This window comes from Callospermophilus lateralis, unplaced genomic scaffold (assembly GCF_048772815.1).
Source record: "Callospermophilus lateralis isolate mCalLat2 unplaced genomic scaffold, mCalLat2.hap1 Scaffold_1909, whole genome shotgun sequence".
In the NCBI taxonomy this organism is placed as follows: domain Eukaryota; kingdom Metazoa; phylum Chordata; class Mammalia; order Rodentia; family Sciuridae; genus Callospermophilus; species Callospermophilus lateralis.
Window position 1 is genome coordinate 149554 of NW_027512924.1, and position 18964 is coordinate 168517.

Consider the following 18964-nt stretch of genomic DNA (forward strand, 5'->3'; position numbering starts at 1 on the left):
TTATTTTCATGTTTATGCTTACATTTACAAAAAAAAAACTGTTACCACTAAATGACTTCCTTTTTAATTGATGAGTTACTCTTTTTTTGTTTTCTTTCAATTACTGTCTTTTTTCCTCCCCCTTTTCTCTTCCTCCTCAAGGATTTCTACCCTTCTCCTCCTTCTTTCCCTCCTCTCTTTAATAATTGTTTGCCTGAATCTTCAGATCATTCTTGATGTTCAAATCAAAAGTAAGAGGAAAAATTGTAATGACTGAGAGGTAAAATCAATAAATGTTAAAAATTTTAACGATTTTATGGTAGGAACTTTAACATATGTTATAGACCTTTTTGTTCATACAATATGACTAAACTGCTTTAAAATTGTCCTACGAAGGTACTAATTCTATGTATCTCATCCCCAATTCAGAGGAAAGTTGAAGACTTACCAGAAAGGCAGAGTAATGAAGGAAAAGGAAATATCGATTTCTTTCTGTTTATATTGGTTGCAATCTATTGAAGCAACTAACTTAACTTCTCTCTTTCACTTGGGATCATTAGTGTTCTCATTGCCTAATATGGCCAAATAGCTATAGTATATTTGTCTTTAACTCTAAAGTCATCTGTCTAGTCGCTTTGCTCTTATTGGAAGTACAAGTAAAAGAATAGCTAATGTTGTCTCTTTATCAACCAATACCCACTTGATGTCCTGCCTTCCAGGCCACTCTCTCTTCCCAGAGAAGGGAGTCGGTGAGCATCAGGAAAAGCTTCATGAACAAATGAAAAATAAATTCATTTTTAAATGAATTTAAATATGTTTAAATATTTCTTGATTATGTTTGAGGCCATATTGTGTCAAATTAAAGCTTGAAAGATTGAGAGAAATCAGAGCAAACACAAAAGTAGGAAAGTTGCTGATCTGTTTAGGGTAAGGCAGATGCATGTATGGAAATCCTCTTGTGTGGGACTCACTTTCACAGGGCGATAACAGTTTATTTGGGGGGAAAGTTGGGAAGTCTTACAAGATGGGATTTCTTTGGTAACATTGCTGTGATGGGAGATTTTTTTCTAAATTTTGCAGATTCAGAAACTAAATTTGTCAATATTCTAGATCCTCAGAGTAGAACCACACAGCAGGCAGAGTAGACTCAATTTCTTGGCTGATCATAGTGGATAGAAGTGGAATAAGAAAATTTTAAAAGAATAACAACAAAAATAAGAGCTTGGGCTAAGTGCATTGGGATGGGTGAATCTCAATAGAGATGTCACATATACACACACAAATAAATTGCCACTTGCCACTTAATGATATTTAGCATCTTCATTGGAAGACAATATTGCTTAACCTTGATATTCAAAAATATCAAAGCCTAACCAAGATGTACATCATATGAACTTTATTATATAATATATATCCTAATTTATATAATAAAAATTATATAGTACAATTTTTACTTTCTTACTTGAAGACGTTATTGCTTTTCCCATGGTTCCAAAGTAATCAACAAATATTCACTAATTTGTTTAATAAATTTTCTGAGGATGCTTGTAAGAACATTCTTTTTGCAACTAAAGAAAGGTCATTGCTAAGAAATTGTACATCAAATATAATCACTCAAAGAATTTACAGTGAATAAAAAAACAATAAATGCATTTAATTCCATATGCCCACTGTTCATTGAATTCCTACTGTTCAGTGACCCTGTACAAGAAATACTGAAGTGAAGAAGAGATAGTTCTTAATGTCAAGAGTTTTATTTCCTGGAACAGGAAAAATACATACAATATACAAAATATAGGGAGACAGGTGATAGACTACTGCATGCACAATGTTTTCACAACAAAGGAGGGAGTCACCCTAACAGAATGTTGAAGGTAGAACCCAGGTGATAAAGATGGTATTTTATTTGAACTTTAAAGTTTGGCAGTGATTATTAGATTTGGTGCAATACAGAGTATTGTCAAAAAATGGGAAGTGATGTGTGGGTGAGAGAGTGAGACTACACTAGTTGTGGGACAGAATGGGCTGCAAAGGTAGGCTGGCTTAATATTGGGGGGAGGTCTCAGATTCCTAATTTTTTATGTGCATTGGTGTTATAGGTAAGACTTTAAACAGAGGAACAAAGTATAAGATTGATGCTTTGAAAAGATAATGTAGATAACAATGAGGAAAGATAGAAGGGACTAGAAGGAAATCCGCTAAAAGGAGTGTCAGGATGAATTAGAATAACAATAAGGAGATGCTTGTTTGGAGAGTGAGCACAGACATTTAGAAAAACAGAAATCACATGGAAGGGTTTGGAACTGAGCTTTTGAATGTTTTAAAACTATTCCCAGTTCTCGACTTTCATATTCTTTTGTGACCCCTTGCTGAATCACTTTGATTTCTTCTTATCTCCTGTAGCATTATATTGCAAGACCCACTGCATCATTTCTTCTTTCATTTTGGGCTGTTGATCCTTGACTTGTGATTATTAACCTAGAAATGAATCTCTCAGAGGAGGCTCAGTTGCTTGTGTTATCTCAGGTTCCTTGCAGTGGTCTGTGTCAAGGGAATTTGTTTGGAAAGTAAAAAGTATATCTTTGTGCTTTTGGCAAATAGAATCAAGACTCTATCTTTCTCTGCTACACTTAACACCCTTTTAACTTCCAGATCATTCTAACCCTTTCAGTTTCAGTTTTCTCTGTTTTGAGAATGCATGCATCCGTGTTATTGTACCATGACAGCCTGAATTCTAAATTAACTTTTTGTAAGTCCTTTTTTTGTCCCTCTTCTAACAAAAGCAGAAGATAAGGTAAACAATACTTGATAATTTATTTTGTCATGAATTAATGGTACACCAACTTAAATATGTACTGCAATTTTAATTTTATTACATAATGAGTTAAGTTCCCAGTGTGCTTTTATCTAATATGTGTGTATGTATATGCATAAAATACTAAGTGACTTTCTAGAAAGAAAAAAAGTTGTCAATATCTTCAAAGTGTATTTTCTTTAAATATAAAGTTGCATTTTTTTTACTCTACTGCCATAGTTCATTTTGAAAAAGAAAATTGATAGAAATGCTGATAATAGTCTCCATAAAGGCTAATTTCATAAGTATCAGTGTTAAAGAGAAAATTAGAGTTCTTCAAATATTAAAAATCAAAGAAAGCATAAGAAATATTGAAATTAATAGCACTTTTGCAAACTAACATTTTCCTTATGTTCTATGTTTAGTTGATTTGATGTCATCTATACATTTTAGTTGATGTATTTTGTTATTTAAACAGTAATTAACTGTTCACCTTAAAATCTTAAAATAATTCCAGATCTTCTATGAAATACAACTGTACGTACAAGGTCCGGTATTCAAGTTTTTATGCAGATTACCATTGCCCTCTGAAGTAACTTCAAATTATACCCATACTATTTATTCAAGCAAGTCACTGATCAGTTTAAATTAACCATAATTTGTTTCAATAAAATTGTTCATCCCTGACTTGTAGAAAATACACATAGCAGTTCTTGCTTGGAAAAATGATCATGTAACAATTTAAACAATGTAAGAAATGAACCACTTGGAACATGTCTTGCACATGTGCTTCAAACAAATACCGATTTTACACAAGCTTCTTTCATTTGTACTAAGTGTGTTTAAAACACGGATAATGTTTAGCTAAGGAATCCATGATGAAACTTCAAAGTGGCAAGGAGTCGAGGCAGTGTACTTGCTCATTCGTATAGTGTTTGCAAGCACATGAGATATGCAATATATACAAACTCACTAGACAACTACATTTGTTTTTAGGTTCAATGGTAAATGGATGGGGCTCTGCATCTGATGAGGATTGTAACTTTTCTAGTCATAGATCTAGTGTAGGTAGCTCCTCAGATGGTTCCATATTTGCCAGTGGCAGTTTTGCACAAGCACTGGTGGAAGCAGCAGATAAAGCTGGTTTTAGGCTGGATGGAACCAGCCTTACAAGAACAGGTTGGTAGACTCCAAAGTCAACACTCTTTGCATGAGAGAATCTTGTCCTTGGGACACTTACCTTTTTTCTCTTCTTCTTTCTCAGCAAGTCTGACTGCAGGGCTCTCTGTAATATGCATGAACATTTGGGATGCTCTGTTGTCTGAACTCTGACCTGATGCAAGTTTTGCAGAGCCAAAAATAGGCTCCAACTTACTACCTTCTATCCTTAATATCCCTTTCTCTTCACGGTTCTGCTGATTAATTGGAATATACTTCCTTTCTATATTACGGCAAATCAGCAACTCAGATTGCCATTAAATTTTCAATAACTCACACTTTGCAAAATCTGCACACATTAATTTTGAACCTAGTGATTAAAATTATTCAGCTTTTATCTCCATTACTTTCCTTTGCCCCGTCTCTTTCTACAGATGCAGTTTCTGGGAAACCTTCCTCAGCATGGGGTGAATAGGTGTAAGGCTTTCAGTCTAACAGTTCAAATGGCTGAGGGTCTTATTGTTTGGCTAAGATTTTAATACAATAATTTATTATATGTTTTAAAGGATGCTAATTAAAGATACACCTACTGCATTTGCAAGTTGAATAAAATGATGACTACGTGTATATTGTACATTAGAGAATTTAATATTGATTTCTGAGAGTAATAAGTAATAATATAAAGGACCAATTATGTCATTTTCACATGCTGCTCATTCCACAAAAAGAAATGCAGTCTTAATTCTAAAAATAGATTAGCAGTTTGTAATCATTTGTTTTTCTGGGAAAAAAACCAACAATTTGGCATGATTATGCTCTAATATTTGTATATGTACTTCTTAACTTCACATTTAGGATGGTAATATATGAATTAAACTGAGCTCTCTTACAAAACTAATGAAATATCAAATGCATTTTTAAATCTTTGTAGTGTTCAAATATTAAATAAAAGTGATATGCTCCTGATATTTATTAAACTCTCAGGTTAGAAAAGTGAGCCTTGGAAATTGTCTTGAATTATATCATCAATGTTTATTTTGAGCACGTATTAGATATCTTCAAGCAAAATAAAATGATTTCTCAAGCATTGCAGAGGTTTATTTTCATATAGCATCCAATCTAAAATATGTTGTAATATAACTGTTATTTGAATTTTCTTGCTTTATAAAGAATAAGTCAAAAACTTTATGTTGTCTGAGTGCTTTTTGTGGCATTAGCTGTAAGCAGAACAGTGAGAAAGTGCAAGGAAACTAATAAATTAGACAGAATAGGTGCATTTCTTGCATGTGTGCTAATAGCTAATAAAACATTAAGCAACATCATGTAACATTGACTTAGGAAAATGAAACTATGTAGGATAAGTTTGTATGAAATGAAAACATGACAAGAGAATAAATATATGAACATAAACCATCCTTCTCTTACTATAATAAACAGTATTAAAAGACGTTTTTGAAAATGTATTAGGTAACCTTTTCCCAGAATAAATTTCACTTCTTTTGTACTAAACCACAAGAAAGGGAAATAGTACAATTCATTCGTCCATAAGAATTTGAAGTCTGCTCAGATACAGTAATCACAAAATACCTACTTCACTTTGGATATACAAGGTGATTTTAACCTGCTATCCTCTACACTGATGTTATTGAGTTTCCACTAAGAGATAGAGTTCATTTTGTTTGCATATAAGTGGTAAAGTCAATTTAGCATGTGTACCTGAGCAGACTTTTCAAATAAAACTACAAGGCATTTTTTACTGTGCTCAGATTTTTTAAAATTTCAGGGGTGAAAATGAAACAGTGTGCAATTCATTTAAGAAATAACCTCTTGAATTTTGAGAAATAATGTTTCATGAATTTGCATATAACTATAAAATTATCACTAAGATTTTCAAGGTAATATAAAAACTAATCAAGCAGTATGAAGCTTTGGATTGGTGGATTTGTTTTATGTTCAATTGTTTGAAATATTTTTGTGGGTGGGATGTTCTTAGCTTATAAAAATTGAACACATTATATGTAGCAGGGCATATATTTATTTTTATAGGTGCACCAATATTTGGTATCTTCCAATGGCGTCTCTAGGTAGGTTCACAGACTTAGCCTTAGGAAGAGCAGAAAATACAAGACATTATCAGTGCATTACAATGACCTTCCCTATACCCCACTCCCTTTGTTTTCTTTCTAGGAAAAGCCTTTACCTCCTCTCAAAGACCTTGACCCACCAGCCCATTTTCTACTGATAGTAACACGAGCACAGCCCTGAATCAAAGTCAGAGGCCCAGGCCCACCAACAAACACAAGGGAGGGCGAATGGACCAACAGCCAGCACTGCCATACCGAAGGGAAGAAATAACAGATGGTAGGCTGATTTCTGTTCCTCTTCTTTCCTCAATGAAGAGATGCATTCTACTTGGTCATTAACTCAGATTAAAATATCTATGGTAGATTAGGCATTGCCTCATTACATACAAGGCAGGAACCTGGCAAAATGGTCTTGCTTACGTGAAACACCCTCTCTCTCAACAATCTGGAATTATGTCTTTATGATTAATCCCCAAGAAAGAGAAGCTGTACCACTCTTAACTGTTGATTTTTCTACCCTTCTGAAATTTTTCTTTATTGTATTTTAGCAAACATTCCACTTAAAGGTTAGGAAAAAAAAACATAAGCAGCATGTGCACATGTCATAGTATCAGAACATTTATGATATGAAATTATAATCTCTTTCACTCTTGGAAAAGAACTTGAAATGGTTTAGTAATTTTTTAGTTTCGTGAATTTCAGAGCTTAAAACATGCTAGCGGTTATGTAGTTGAAGAGTGTCTACTTGGGCTGCTATAACAGATAATCATAACTGTATAAACAGCAGAAAGTTTCTAAACAACAAATATTCATTTCTCATGGATGTCTGGGCTAATATTAGTGGAAGTACAAAGATCAAGGCACTTACTGATTTGGAATCTTTTGAAGGCTCACACTCTGGTTTACAGATGGTACATTTTTATTAATTCTCACATGATGGAACAGACCTCTCTGGGGTGTGATTAATAAGGGCACTAATCCCATTCATGTGAACTTTACCTTTATGACCTCATGAAGCCCTCATATTCCAATACCATCACCTGGGGTTAGGATTTCAACAGATGAATTTTAGGGATATACAGTCATTTGGACCATAACAAAGGGCTAGTATATATATATATATATATATATATATATATATATATATATATATATATATATATATATCTATTGAAATTCAGAGAGTAAATATTTGGAGTTTTTTTTAGCATGTGGCCTGTGCCACAAGTACTCTGCACTGCCATTATTGCATGGGTAGAGCTATAGTAAATGAAAATATGGGTGCGACTAATATCTAATAAATCGTTATTGATAGAATAGTGGCAGAATTTGGCCTATAGGTCATAGTTTGCCAAGGTATGTCAATTAATTGAATAGCCAATCTTTGAATATTTGCTTAAATAGTTAGTTTCAGAAAATATTTTTACTGGAAGTTATCCATGGTCAATAATGAGTATTTCAACTGCTCCACGAGCATAGTCTATTTCCCACATTTTCCACTTAATTATTATATCTTTTAAAGTCTGAATAAATATATTCATCATGAAACTTTATTCTAAGCATAAGCACATATGAAGTATATTTAAGGATATATAATTATATTTAAAGTGCCTAGTATGCAGTGAGACTCAAAAATGAGTTTCTTCCCTCTTCTCAACCTTATCTTTCATAAGCATACAAACTTTATCTGAGATTGTCCAACTAAACCTAGCCATGCTGAATGTTGGAAACATTTGGGGAGATCTTCAAATAAACCATGGAGACATTCATGATTATTCTGAGGTATAATCCTATTATAGGAAGTTTTGAAGCTCCATGGGTTAAAATTAATGGACATCCACCTTTGAGAAGCCATGACCTAGTCCTTAGCACTCTTACATCCATCATTATGAAACAGAATGAAGCTTGTTTTGGAAAAAAAAAGCATTTTCCTTTGTGGGAAGGGGCACTCTGTGTCAGGCAGCCATCTTTGTGCTTTCTTTTGTCACCCTGTAATGCTAAGAAGGCTTAAAAAAGCCAAACATGCTTGTTCTAAAAGCTTTCAGGTTTGTTCATATATCCTGCTTATTTTGTTTTCATGGGGAAGTGTTTCTATGGAATATGAAGATTAAGGGTCCAATTGAGTTTTTCATTCTCTCTAAATAGATACCCTGTGGTGAACAAAGCCTTTCTGCTCCACATGCTCTGGAGATTAGTTGAGCACTTAGAACAGTTTGCAGTGTTGATCTTATTCACTCTAAATAGAAAAGACTGCTCTCACTGATATGCTACAACTTGGAGAATTAATAATTTTATATATTTTTTTCTGCTCAGAATATTGTGGCAACAGAGAAAAATATAGTGTGTTCTTTTTACAAATCTTTGAAGACCATATGTAGTATATGTGGATGGCATACAATTTAAATATACAAAAAGTAGAGTGCTCTTTTTTTCTTCTATAATCCTTTTTTCTGCAAGATTTTTCAATATGTTCACATAAAACTATCTTCCTCCTAGTTTAAATCATGATCAATATATTGCTTATCTTTCTAAAAAAAATAGGTCCCTAAATTTCAATTTTGAAAAGTGATTATGAATTATGTGTTATTAGTAGATATATTTTAAGTGATATTGCAAAGGAAATTTGGCTCACATATCTTCCCACATGTGCAATCCAGACACATTTAATTGTGAAACAAGGACATTTATTTTGGAGGCCTTAAGAATATTGTTATTTTACAATAAATGCTTATGACATGGCACTTACATGATATGAATCCATGTGTCAGGAATAATTCAAAACTTCTTTACATAAAATCAAACTGTTCTTTTTGGGAAGATTGCTGCCTAGTAGTTTATAGTGTATGGACACTTTACAATAAAACTTTTACATTATAGATTTTACAATAGTGTTTTATGGCTATATTAATTAGGGTAATTATTGCTAGCTGCTTTACCAAACAACCTCTAACCCTCAGTGTCTTGGCACAGTAAAAGATACTTTCTTATTGACACACTCATCTATCAAGGTCAGGTGGTTCTCCTCTAAGCAGTAATGTAAGGGTGTAGGTCTCTCCAGAATTGAGATGGCATTATTTTCAGAAATATTTATGGTTTCTGAGTGAGGCAAAGACAGATAATGGGTGATCATTGGGAGTTTCTAATGACAAGAACCTATTTCATGTCTCATATGTCATTATCAAAAACTCTCTCCCATGGTGTCTAGTACTAGAAAGTATCCTCCATGTGTCCCAGAAGAATTGGAATGTATATTTCTGTGTCTGTCCCAAAAGCTATACCAAAACCCAGGCACACCTAAGGAGACATTGATGAATCCACATCTTCTATCCACTTGCATAATGAGTCAAAAAATACCTTTGAAGCCAACACACTGAGTAAAAATTGGCAGTTCTCTACCCAACAAACTGATTTTCCTTAGACTACAACCTGTGTTCCCTTTCCCCTGGTTTTTAATGCCCTGTTCAGAAAAGGGGCCCTTTCCAAGCTCTGTCAAATATTAGCTTTACCCCTTAAAATATATATTAAGTGTATTCCACATGGTAGGCAATAGGAGCCAGATAGACAAAATCCTCTGGTTTCATGGAGCTTACATTTGAGTGTAGGAAGATAGATAAAGACCAACAGTAATACATGAATATAAAAAAGCAGTTGATAAGAGGGTGATCATTGCCATGAGGAAAAAGACAAAAGGGAAAGAAGTTGAGAAATATGGAGGTAGGGAAGAGATATTTTTCAGAATGTTCTTTAGGGAAGGCCTCACATACAAGGTGACATTGGAGAAAAGACTAGAAGAATGAAAGCAAAGATATCCAAGGAAAGGTCCTTCAAAGACATAAAAAAACAGCAATAAAATCTGGGGCTTATTTACCAAAAATGTTAGGGGAGAAAAATGACTAGAGCAAGCATAAAAACAAAATAGAACACGAAGTCAGACAAGCAAAAGAGCACATATGATGTAGGACCTTAAAGCTGCAGTGTTGCAATCAGCCTTACAGTATGTTGAGTGGGAAGCTACTGGAGAGAGGGGTGGGGAGTGTGGGGTGGGGGGGAGCAGAGGAGTGACATGATCTTCTCTGTTTTTCTTTTTAAAAAGATCGTCTCCACTGTTGTGTTATATTTAATGGGGAAAAGGTGTAAAACAGATCACATACTTAGGAAGCTGTAGAAGCAACATAGGGGATTCATAACAAGTCAGAAATAAGTGAAAGCGATGAGAAGTGAGGAATTCTGGAAATGGTGCTCACAGGTCTTGTTAATAAAATTAGTAAAGCAAAGCTTAAAGGTCACTTCATAGCTTTGGTGAACTTGTAGGATGAAATTGCCACAGGTGGGGAAGAGGAATATCATGCAAGACACACATTTTATAAAGGAGGAACTAGATTTCAGTTCTGATATGTGCAATTTGAAAAGCTTTCTAAATATCCAAGTGGAATTTTCCCATGTAGATTTGGTTAGAAGAGTCTGCAGTTCTTGGGAGGAAAGATCCAGAATGGAGATACTTCATTTCTTTGTGGTCCCAGTTTCTCAAATAAAAAATGAAGACAATAACAACATTTATGTCATGGGATTGTGGTCACCTGACAATAGCTAATTCTCAGTAGTCTAGTAAGATACTCTTTAGTGAATTGACTTTGTTGAGATGAATCAACCTACAATTGAATAATAAATTTAATTTAGATAAAATGTATTTGCTTATATATTTTTATTTTTCTATAGCCATTTGCAATTCCATTTCCCTTTCCCGTTGGTTTATTTCAATGTGCTTGCAATGCCCTTTCTTCTTAGAAGACACAGTCTTCAAGGATATTACTTAATTATGAAGCTATATAATTTCAGGTTATATTAAATAGTCTTCAGAGTTTTAGCTGGCATAAGCAGATACCATTTTGACCATTTTAGAAATTAAGCTGCTCTGATGGAGAGTAAAAATCAATGTGAAGATCTGTTATTTTGGAAGCAAATTTTATAATTTCTCCTTGCTGTCTCTCTAAGAACAATAACTCAAATGAAATAATTAATTTGCATTTATAATAATGTTTAGTGATGGGAGTCCCAAACTCATTAGATTATCCAACAAAGAGATATCTCAACATTACATTAGCTTTTCATCTTGGAAGAAATGTTTGGAATAAAACCTTATTTTCCCAGACAGAGACTCTGTTCCCCTCAATAATTAGAAATTCATAATATAATGTGAAAAGTATACATAAGAACTAGTAACCATCCAACCTGGGTGCTCCAGATTCTCTGTGCAGTAGAGAATAATATAATTTTGCTCCTAAGACAAAGTATAAATCTTAGAATGACCAGTTTAACATTCCTTTGAAAAAGCTATTTTTTGTATATAAGAAATTTATACTTTTCCCTTTAAAATTCAATGATAATATTATTAGAAATAAGAACCTGGTTATAAAAGTGTCATAACAATGCTATATTAAGTACAGTATCTTCTAATTAATGAAATAAATAGTATACATGATTTTTGCTTTTTATGAATAAATAACATAATTGCCAATACTCTAAGGATAAACTAAGAAGTACACAATAGCATACACAAAATCACAATAAATCAAGCTAAATGAATATTTAGAAGGATTTAAAAATTATTTTAAACCTGGGTGTTGTGATGCTCACCTACCATACCAATGACTCAGGAGGCTGAGTCAGGAGGGTCACAAGTTTGAGGCTGGCCTCAATCATTAGCATTTAATGAGACTCTCAACAACTTATAAAACTACCTCAAAATAACAAATTAAAAAAACTGGGGATGTAGCTCAGTGGCAAAATTCCCCTGGGTTCAATGCCCAGTACTAAAGGAAAAAAAATAAATCATTTCAGCTGGTGTAATATTTAAGGAAGGAAGTATGATTTCACAGTGGAAGATTTTCCAGACACAAAGTTTTAGATATGAATAGCTAATAAAAGGAAAATGAAAAATTTGCTGATACTTGAACTTTAAAGTTTTTCATTTCCGATATTTAATTTAAAAAGCGTTTCTAAAAAATTATCTATTCCACTACTTCTCAAATTTCCATGATATATTGCCAACTCTAGTACCATAAAGCATATTCAATCTGTATGCTGAACATTGGTTATTATTTATTAAAATTAATACATTGGAAGATTATAATATATTAGTTGTAACTCATTAGCTAACTCATGAAACGAATAGCCAGAATTGGTTGTCAGGCAGAATGTTAATTGCATTTAATAAATGTTAGCTTAACCCTTTGACTATTGCTAAATGTGCCACATACTTGGGTAAAGGCAATCATATGTTGCATATGATACGGCATATAGTTCTTAATTTCCCAAGGGTGATGTTTCCTATGGAGATTGGCAGGCTGGCTTTTGTTCTTTTATTAGCACAGTTGCTAGAATTTCTAGTGATGTTATTATTTTATTTTTTGCCATAGTATTTCTACCTTGAAAAGGGAAGGATGAAAATGAATTATGACCCTTAAGTTGCCCTTTAACCTTGAATGTTAGCCCCAGTGTGCAATTGAAAACATTTTCCATGTTTAACAGTTGGATGAATCCAGTCAATTTGATTTCAATGATGCTGTGGTAGAAGACAGCAGAGACACCAATAATATGCATTTTACATATCAATAATTGACTTTTATTTTTCTCTGTTTTTTTTTTTTGTTTGTTTGTTTGTTTTTGCATGGGTGATACTTGTACAAGGGCAGGAGTTTTTTTTTTCCAACTTGAACTAAAACCTGTATTTTTTCATTAAATTTTAGTCCATTCTAAACATTATTCAAAATTTTTAGATCTTCCACCACCACCAGATCCCCCACCAGGTCAGGGTTTAAGGCAGCAAATAGGCCCGAGCCAGCATGCTGGTCATGTGGAAAACTCAACAGAGAGAAAAGGAAGCACTCTAGAGAGACAACATGCCTCCAGCTTAGAAGACCCAAAGAGCTCCTTGGATTGTCCAGCCAAAACCTCCCTAGAGTGGCAACGACAAACCCAGGAATGGATAAGCTCCACAGAACGCCAAGAAGACACACAAAACGCCCCACACAAACAAGGGTTTGGATCAGGTGTGTTCTGCACAGTCCCAAGCAAGTGTGGGCTGTGACCCTTTTATTTTCTACCAGGTATTCTAGAAATGGCAGTTGTTTAAGCGCATCCAAGAGATATTTGCCTTAAGTCAGTAAGTGAAGTAGGAATTTCTCAAGCAGACCTCAGAGGCATGTTCCTTGAAACTGATTACAGTGGTGATTGCTCCTCAAATTGACCACTCCATAGGTCTTTGAATCCAAGAAATCTCCAGCCTTCATCTACGGTCTCAGGGGACAATTTTGGCTTTTTTGCCTTTTACCTTTTCTATTGAGTAGCTTTAAGACCACTAAATTTCAGCTTTTGTGTCAGTTTAATCTCTACCTTCAAGGAGATTGTCATTTTGACAGAAGTAACCAGTCACTTGAAAGGAGAGCTCCTGTCAGTCAATTAGGTGAATTAATTGAGATTATAAATTTACAAATAAATGACCAACCAACAGACCTCATGTTGGAAAAGGTTAACTGATTAAATGTAGATGACTGTTCACATGGGGACAAGAATGCTCTTGTTTATAAATCACACTTCCTGGAAATGTTAAAACATAAATTTCATGGTTTCTGATTGGACATTAATTAGGGGTGGGGCTATTGCATTTTTTGGAATATCTTGCATCAGGATTTACTGAGTATTAATAAACATATACACATGCACACAACTTTTGAAACATATTCCATATTCATTTGGACTCAATCTTTATTAGACAAGTCCTCTCCCCATGCATTTCTGTAATTACATTTTGTTACAACACTGTGCTCAAGTTTTTGAAAAATTCAATTTGTGCAAGGGCCAGAAGATGACAATTTCAATATCTAGATTTACTGAAATGTTTAGGAATGGTTGACCATTCAAGCTGTGAGAGAAAAATTATGTGATCCCTGTCATTAAAGACTATCTAAGGCAAGAAACAGTAAATTCAGCCAACATTTTTTCATCATCTAATCACTTGTTAATGGCCAAAACCTCAAAAGAAAGAAAGAAATAGAGTAGTTGGGGTGGAGAGGAAGATGTGGAGAGATGAAAAGAAAGAGCTAAAGAAAGACAGGAAGAGAGAGATAAGAAATAAAGAGAGGAGAAAAGGAGAAGGAAAGAAGGATTCAAAATATTAAATAATTATTCATAATACATTTGATCAGTTATTTGTTGGGAGACAATATACAAAATAAATATTATCACATTTGTTAAAATTGGGTGGGTTTCTCTTTTTCTTTTAATGAAATTCCTAGCCTTTCAATTAATATATTTATGTCCCAAGCAACAACAAAAATTTAAGAAACTTACTTAATTTGTTAATACAAAATCCTTGATCTAAATTGATTGAGAAAATATTGCTGTGGTTTAAACTAAAACAAAACCACGTTCCTTCTGTTTTGATGGGAATATTGAAGCCTCATTGAACTCTAGAAATTATTCTAAGATATGCTTTTTTTTGAAACAAAGTAGTTCACTGTAAGCTGCTCTCTTTTATAATGAATTTAAGTTTTGCAAATAATATACAACAGTGTATACTTATCCCAAGATCTCTTTTAATTTAATCCTGCTTCAGATCCTATTGTAGGAAATGTTGCTTGCACATGGAAATTCCTTTAATATCCAGTCTTGATTAAACCTCTTAATTTTAATTTTACTAAAGAATGAAATAGTAAAATGGTCCATTCTGAGCTTAACTTGTAAGAGTTAAATTCGTGTTATTTTCCCAGGCTGCAGTTCAATTTAGCCCTTTATTGTTTTTTATTTTTCTTTTTCAGAGGAGGCCTTGGTGCCCTATAGCAAGCCCAGTTTCCCATCTCCAGGTGGCCACAGCTCATCAGGAACAGCTTCTTCTAAAGGATCCACTGGACCCAGGAAACCAGAGGTGTTGAGGGGAGGCCACCAGCGCAATGCCAGTAACCTTCTTGACATAGGATATATGGGCTCAAATAGTCAAGGACAGTTTACAGGTGAATTATGTAAGTGTTTTAGGTCACTGAAAAGGCTACCATAGCCAAGCACGGTGTGGCACAGCTGTAATCCCTATGACATAGAAGGCTGAGGTAGGAGGATTCCAAGTTTGAGGCCAGCCTCAATTTAGTAAAACCATCAGCTACTCAACAGGACCCTGTCTCAAAATGAAAAATAAAAGCACTGGGGATGTAGTTCAATGGTAGCTCATCCCTGAGTTCAATCCCCAGAACCAAAATAATAAAAATTATGGTTTATTGTGATTCAGAAAAAATATTAGATTAATAATATTGTCATATTAAACAAATTTAAGAATGATAGAAAACTTTCCCTGCTACAGGAAAAAAAATCAATGATTTTTAAACAAGTTTGGTCATAACGTAGATGATTGCTATTTATAGCAGGTCGATGACATAAATATTTCATTTATATTTCAAGATGATTTATGCTATGTTAGAATTACTTTAAACATGGTGGTGCACACCTGTAATTCTAGCTACCAGAGGCTGAGGCAGGAGGATCACAAGCTTGAGGACAACTTGGGCAACTTAGTAAGATCCTGTTTCAAAATAAAATATAACAAAGACTGGGGATGTAGCTCAGGATAGAGCACCCTTGGTTCAAACCCCATTACCAAAATAAACAACCATAAAACAACAGAAAATTGTTTAAACGTGGGCAAAGAGTCTCAACACTTACAAGTTAAATTAAATGTAGTTCACTGGATACTTTTCTTGCTCTTTTAAACTCAGCACAATAAAAAAGAGAGAAATTCTGGCCCTTTGGTACTTTAAAGAGTCTTCTTTCTTAGTAGTTCTTCCTATTCTTCATTTATTTGCTCTTCATTCGTTTTTTTTTTTTTTTTTAATTTATGGAGTCAGTCTTAAAAAAATTTGATCTTTGATTTGAGTTAGTTCACAATATTTTTATTATAATGATATAGCTATTGATTAAGTTTATCTTTTTGAATGAAGAACTGGCATTGGTTTTCATATTTTCTAAATATAAAAATATGAGGTAATGGTGAAAAATAGGGATGTCACAGTTCGTCCAATTAAAAACATTGAATTTGTGTTAATTCCATTAGGAAATTTACCAACTCCCTATTCCCTATTATAATGATGCCTGCTTAACATTGTCAACTGCTTCTTTGAATTCAGCTTAACCAAGGCTGTTAAGAGAACAGCCATGGCTTCTAATGTTCTCAACCACTTGCCTGATTATAGCTCATGAGAAGACAAAGCTACTTTTATGATCTCTTGAATTTCTCATGGAAAAATAGTTTATGATTACCATTATGCTCACATCACAGGCTGGAGGAGTTCATGAGCTAATGAAAAGGGAAAATAGTTTCAAACTTATTGTTTATGGATCTGAGTTATCATTATTGGCTATTATCAATCAGATCAGTATTAAGATTTATTTATAATTTTTCATTTGGCCCATGGGTACTTGAAATTTTCTTTAAATTTTATATTGACATAATCGTAGGTGTGCAGGGAGTGAAAATAAAATAGCTCTAGTTGAATTTTAAATCTCCAGATACTACAGTGTTTCTATTTTCCTTGTTTCTCTGGTTCAACGAAAATGAATTGCACAAACACACCAAGATCTTTCTGATGACTTCATCTTCATTTACTATCCAGTTGCTCTGATATTGAATATGCGGGTCAGGATAGAAGAATGCATCATTTAACTCTTGAGCTTTATTCCTGACTTTTGTTTCCATCTCTTTTTAGAGTAACCGAGAGGAGACATACAAAGCTGCTCTGAAGGATCATCAGGTCCCAACTCATGAACGTGATGACACTAAACAGTGCAATGAACAATTTCTTTTATTTATGTACTATTAAAAGAACTGTAAATGCAATGTAAAGACACACAGCCACACATATCCCACAGATATTTTACTTGTGTTCTTCTCTTAAGTACACCATCCACCTTAACTCTTTCTTGTCAGGAGTATATAAAAAAAAGAAAGAAAACAAAACTTGCCCTCCAGGAAGAAAAGGATTTTTCTCTGTATATAATTTCTTTTGTGCATTGCTATGCAAGCTCACTCTTTTTAGCTCTGTTCCTATTATTGTCTGTTCTTATTGGTTTGTTTTACTATATGTGAATTAATAGGCTGTGGTTCCATATATTAACTTTTAATTGTGTAACTTTTTTTTTGTCAGAACAGAAATTAGAAGTTTATTAAAGGACAGCAGAAAAGACTTCTCCCGGAGGAAGAAGGGAACCCAAAAGGTGGAATCCGTGGAAGTGCAGTTGTTTCCCCTTTTTATAGTTCTTTCAGTGATGGTTTGTAGGTTGGAGGTCTACAGGTGGGCTTAATTATCACCTTTGGGGATGGGCTATCTCCAAGTCTGTTGGGGCTGTTTTCCCAGGCTCCATTAACATTTCCTTGAGGTGGACTTTGGCCTAGGGCCTTTTCAGGACTTCATTAACATTCCATGAGTTGTCCTGCGTTTTCCCTGAGTCATTCCCAGCATGGCCTCCATTTTAGATTTCACTCGATATTAGATTTACCTAACTACACTGACTACCTAACTTTTAATCTGGCTTCATTCCCCCTTCTAATTTGGGAACTCCTTACTGCTGTAAGGAAGGGGGGCGAAGAAAATCTTTCTGGCTTCTTCAGGCTGAAAAGGGAAGGTGTGGGGCAAGCAGTTTGGAGTCCCCCTTTAAAATTCGGGTCTATTGAGTGGGTCCATGATAGAAGTCTGATTGAGAAGTAATTGGCTGGAGGGCCATTTGAGTGATGGGTGGTCTATAAGAGAAAAAAGAATTCATTAGTACTGGAACCAGACTGATGCAGCAATAAATCTCATAGCACAGGAATATGCCAATGAGTATGATGGCAAAGACAAAGACTAACAATGTTTTCCACCAGGAAGTACCAAGAACCAGGAGCTAAGATTGCTGAGAACATGTCTTTTATCTAAGTATGTAAATCTTTAAGGATATTTGTCACATTGCCAGAATTGTCAGGGATGTAAACACAACATTAAGATACAGTTTAATGTCATCTGGCTTGCAAAATCCTTTTACTAGTATGACCTCTGTGTCTAATAGAGAAATCTTTAATTCTGTTACTTAGGGCTGGATAACCATACTAGCAAACACCAGGCCTACCTGTGTAGGTTAGAAATAAAGGCCTTGAACTAAGAACTACTTTGGCAGTTCCTTTTGATAGTTATCAGGCATTCATGTCTGAGAATCTCTTTTGAAGAATCCAGTTTACTTATTTATGGAAGTTACATTTAAGTATTATTTTATTTAAAATGCCCAGGAATAGCTGTGTTTTGGCTTTGACTGTCTTTGCTAAGTGTTTAAGATGAAGCAAGTCAAACTGACTTTTGTTTCTATCTATTGTTAACAGTCAGCCAAGTTTCCTTGGGAGTCCTCGGGAACTTACAGCAGCTTCTCAGATCTGCTAGTGCCATTTGCGCTAGGATGGGTCCAGGCCTTGCTTGACCATGTGGCTTCCCTCAGAAGCATCAGGAATGTCTCCCTTTTCTGATGACCCTCCTCTTCACAGCAAATGCACTGACTGGCTTTCTGTCCTCCACTGGTCTCATTAATCTCCCTGATCGGGAGGTTATGTGGCCTAGAGTTGCAAAGCTCTTTGGAAAAGTCCCCTATCCCCTGACTCAGACTGACTCAGAGTGCAGGAGTCAAATTTTTAATTTTAAAACTTAATCTTAAACATTTAGCAAATAAGTTTTAACAGCCTTATATTAAGAGCACTGGGCTTTAATGTCTATCTCTCTATCCTGTAGGTGATAACTCCTTATCTTAAATTAACCCAGGTTGTGAGTTCTTAAAGCAGTACCTCTGCAAAACAGGCAATCTTTAGACCATTTATAAGAAAACTACAAAATAAAATTATCAAGAGTAAAAACATATTTAGTTCATATAATAGCTACCTTGAATTTTG

At 34.4% G+C, this 18964-nt stretch overlaps 1 protein-coding gene across 1 annotated transcript in view; it reads left to right on the forward strand.

Moving 5' to 3' along the window:
- The window catches only part of LOC143387348 (roundabout homolog 2-like), a 144685-nt gene extending 128496 nt beyond the window's left edge, over window positions 1-16189 (forward strand). The window contains 4 exon segments of the mRNA XM_076841835.1: window positions 6119-6292; window positions 12792-13064; window positions 14832-15032; window positions 16185-16189. Of these exon segments, the coding sequence (XP_076697950.1) occupies window positions 6119-6292; window positions 12792-13064; window positions 14832-15032; window positions 16185-16189 (653 nt within the window).
- Window positions 16190-18964: the final 2775 nt, after the last annotated feature.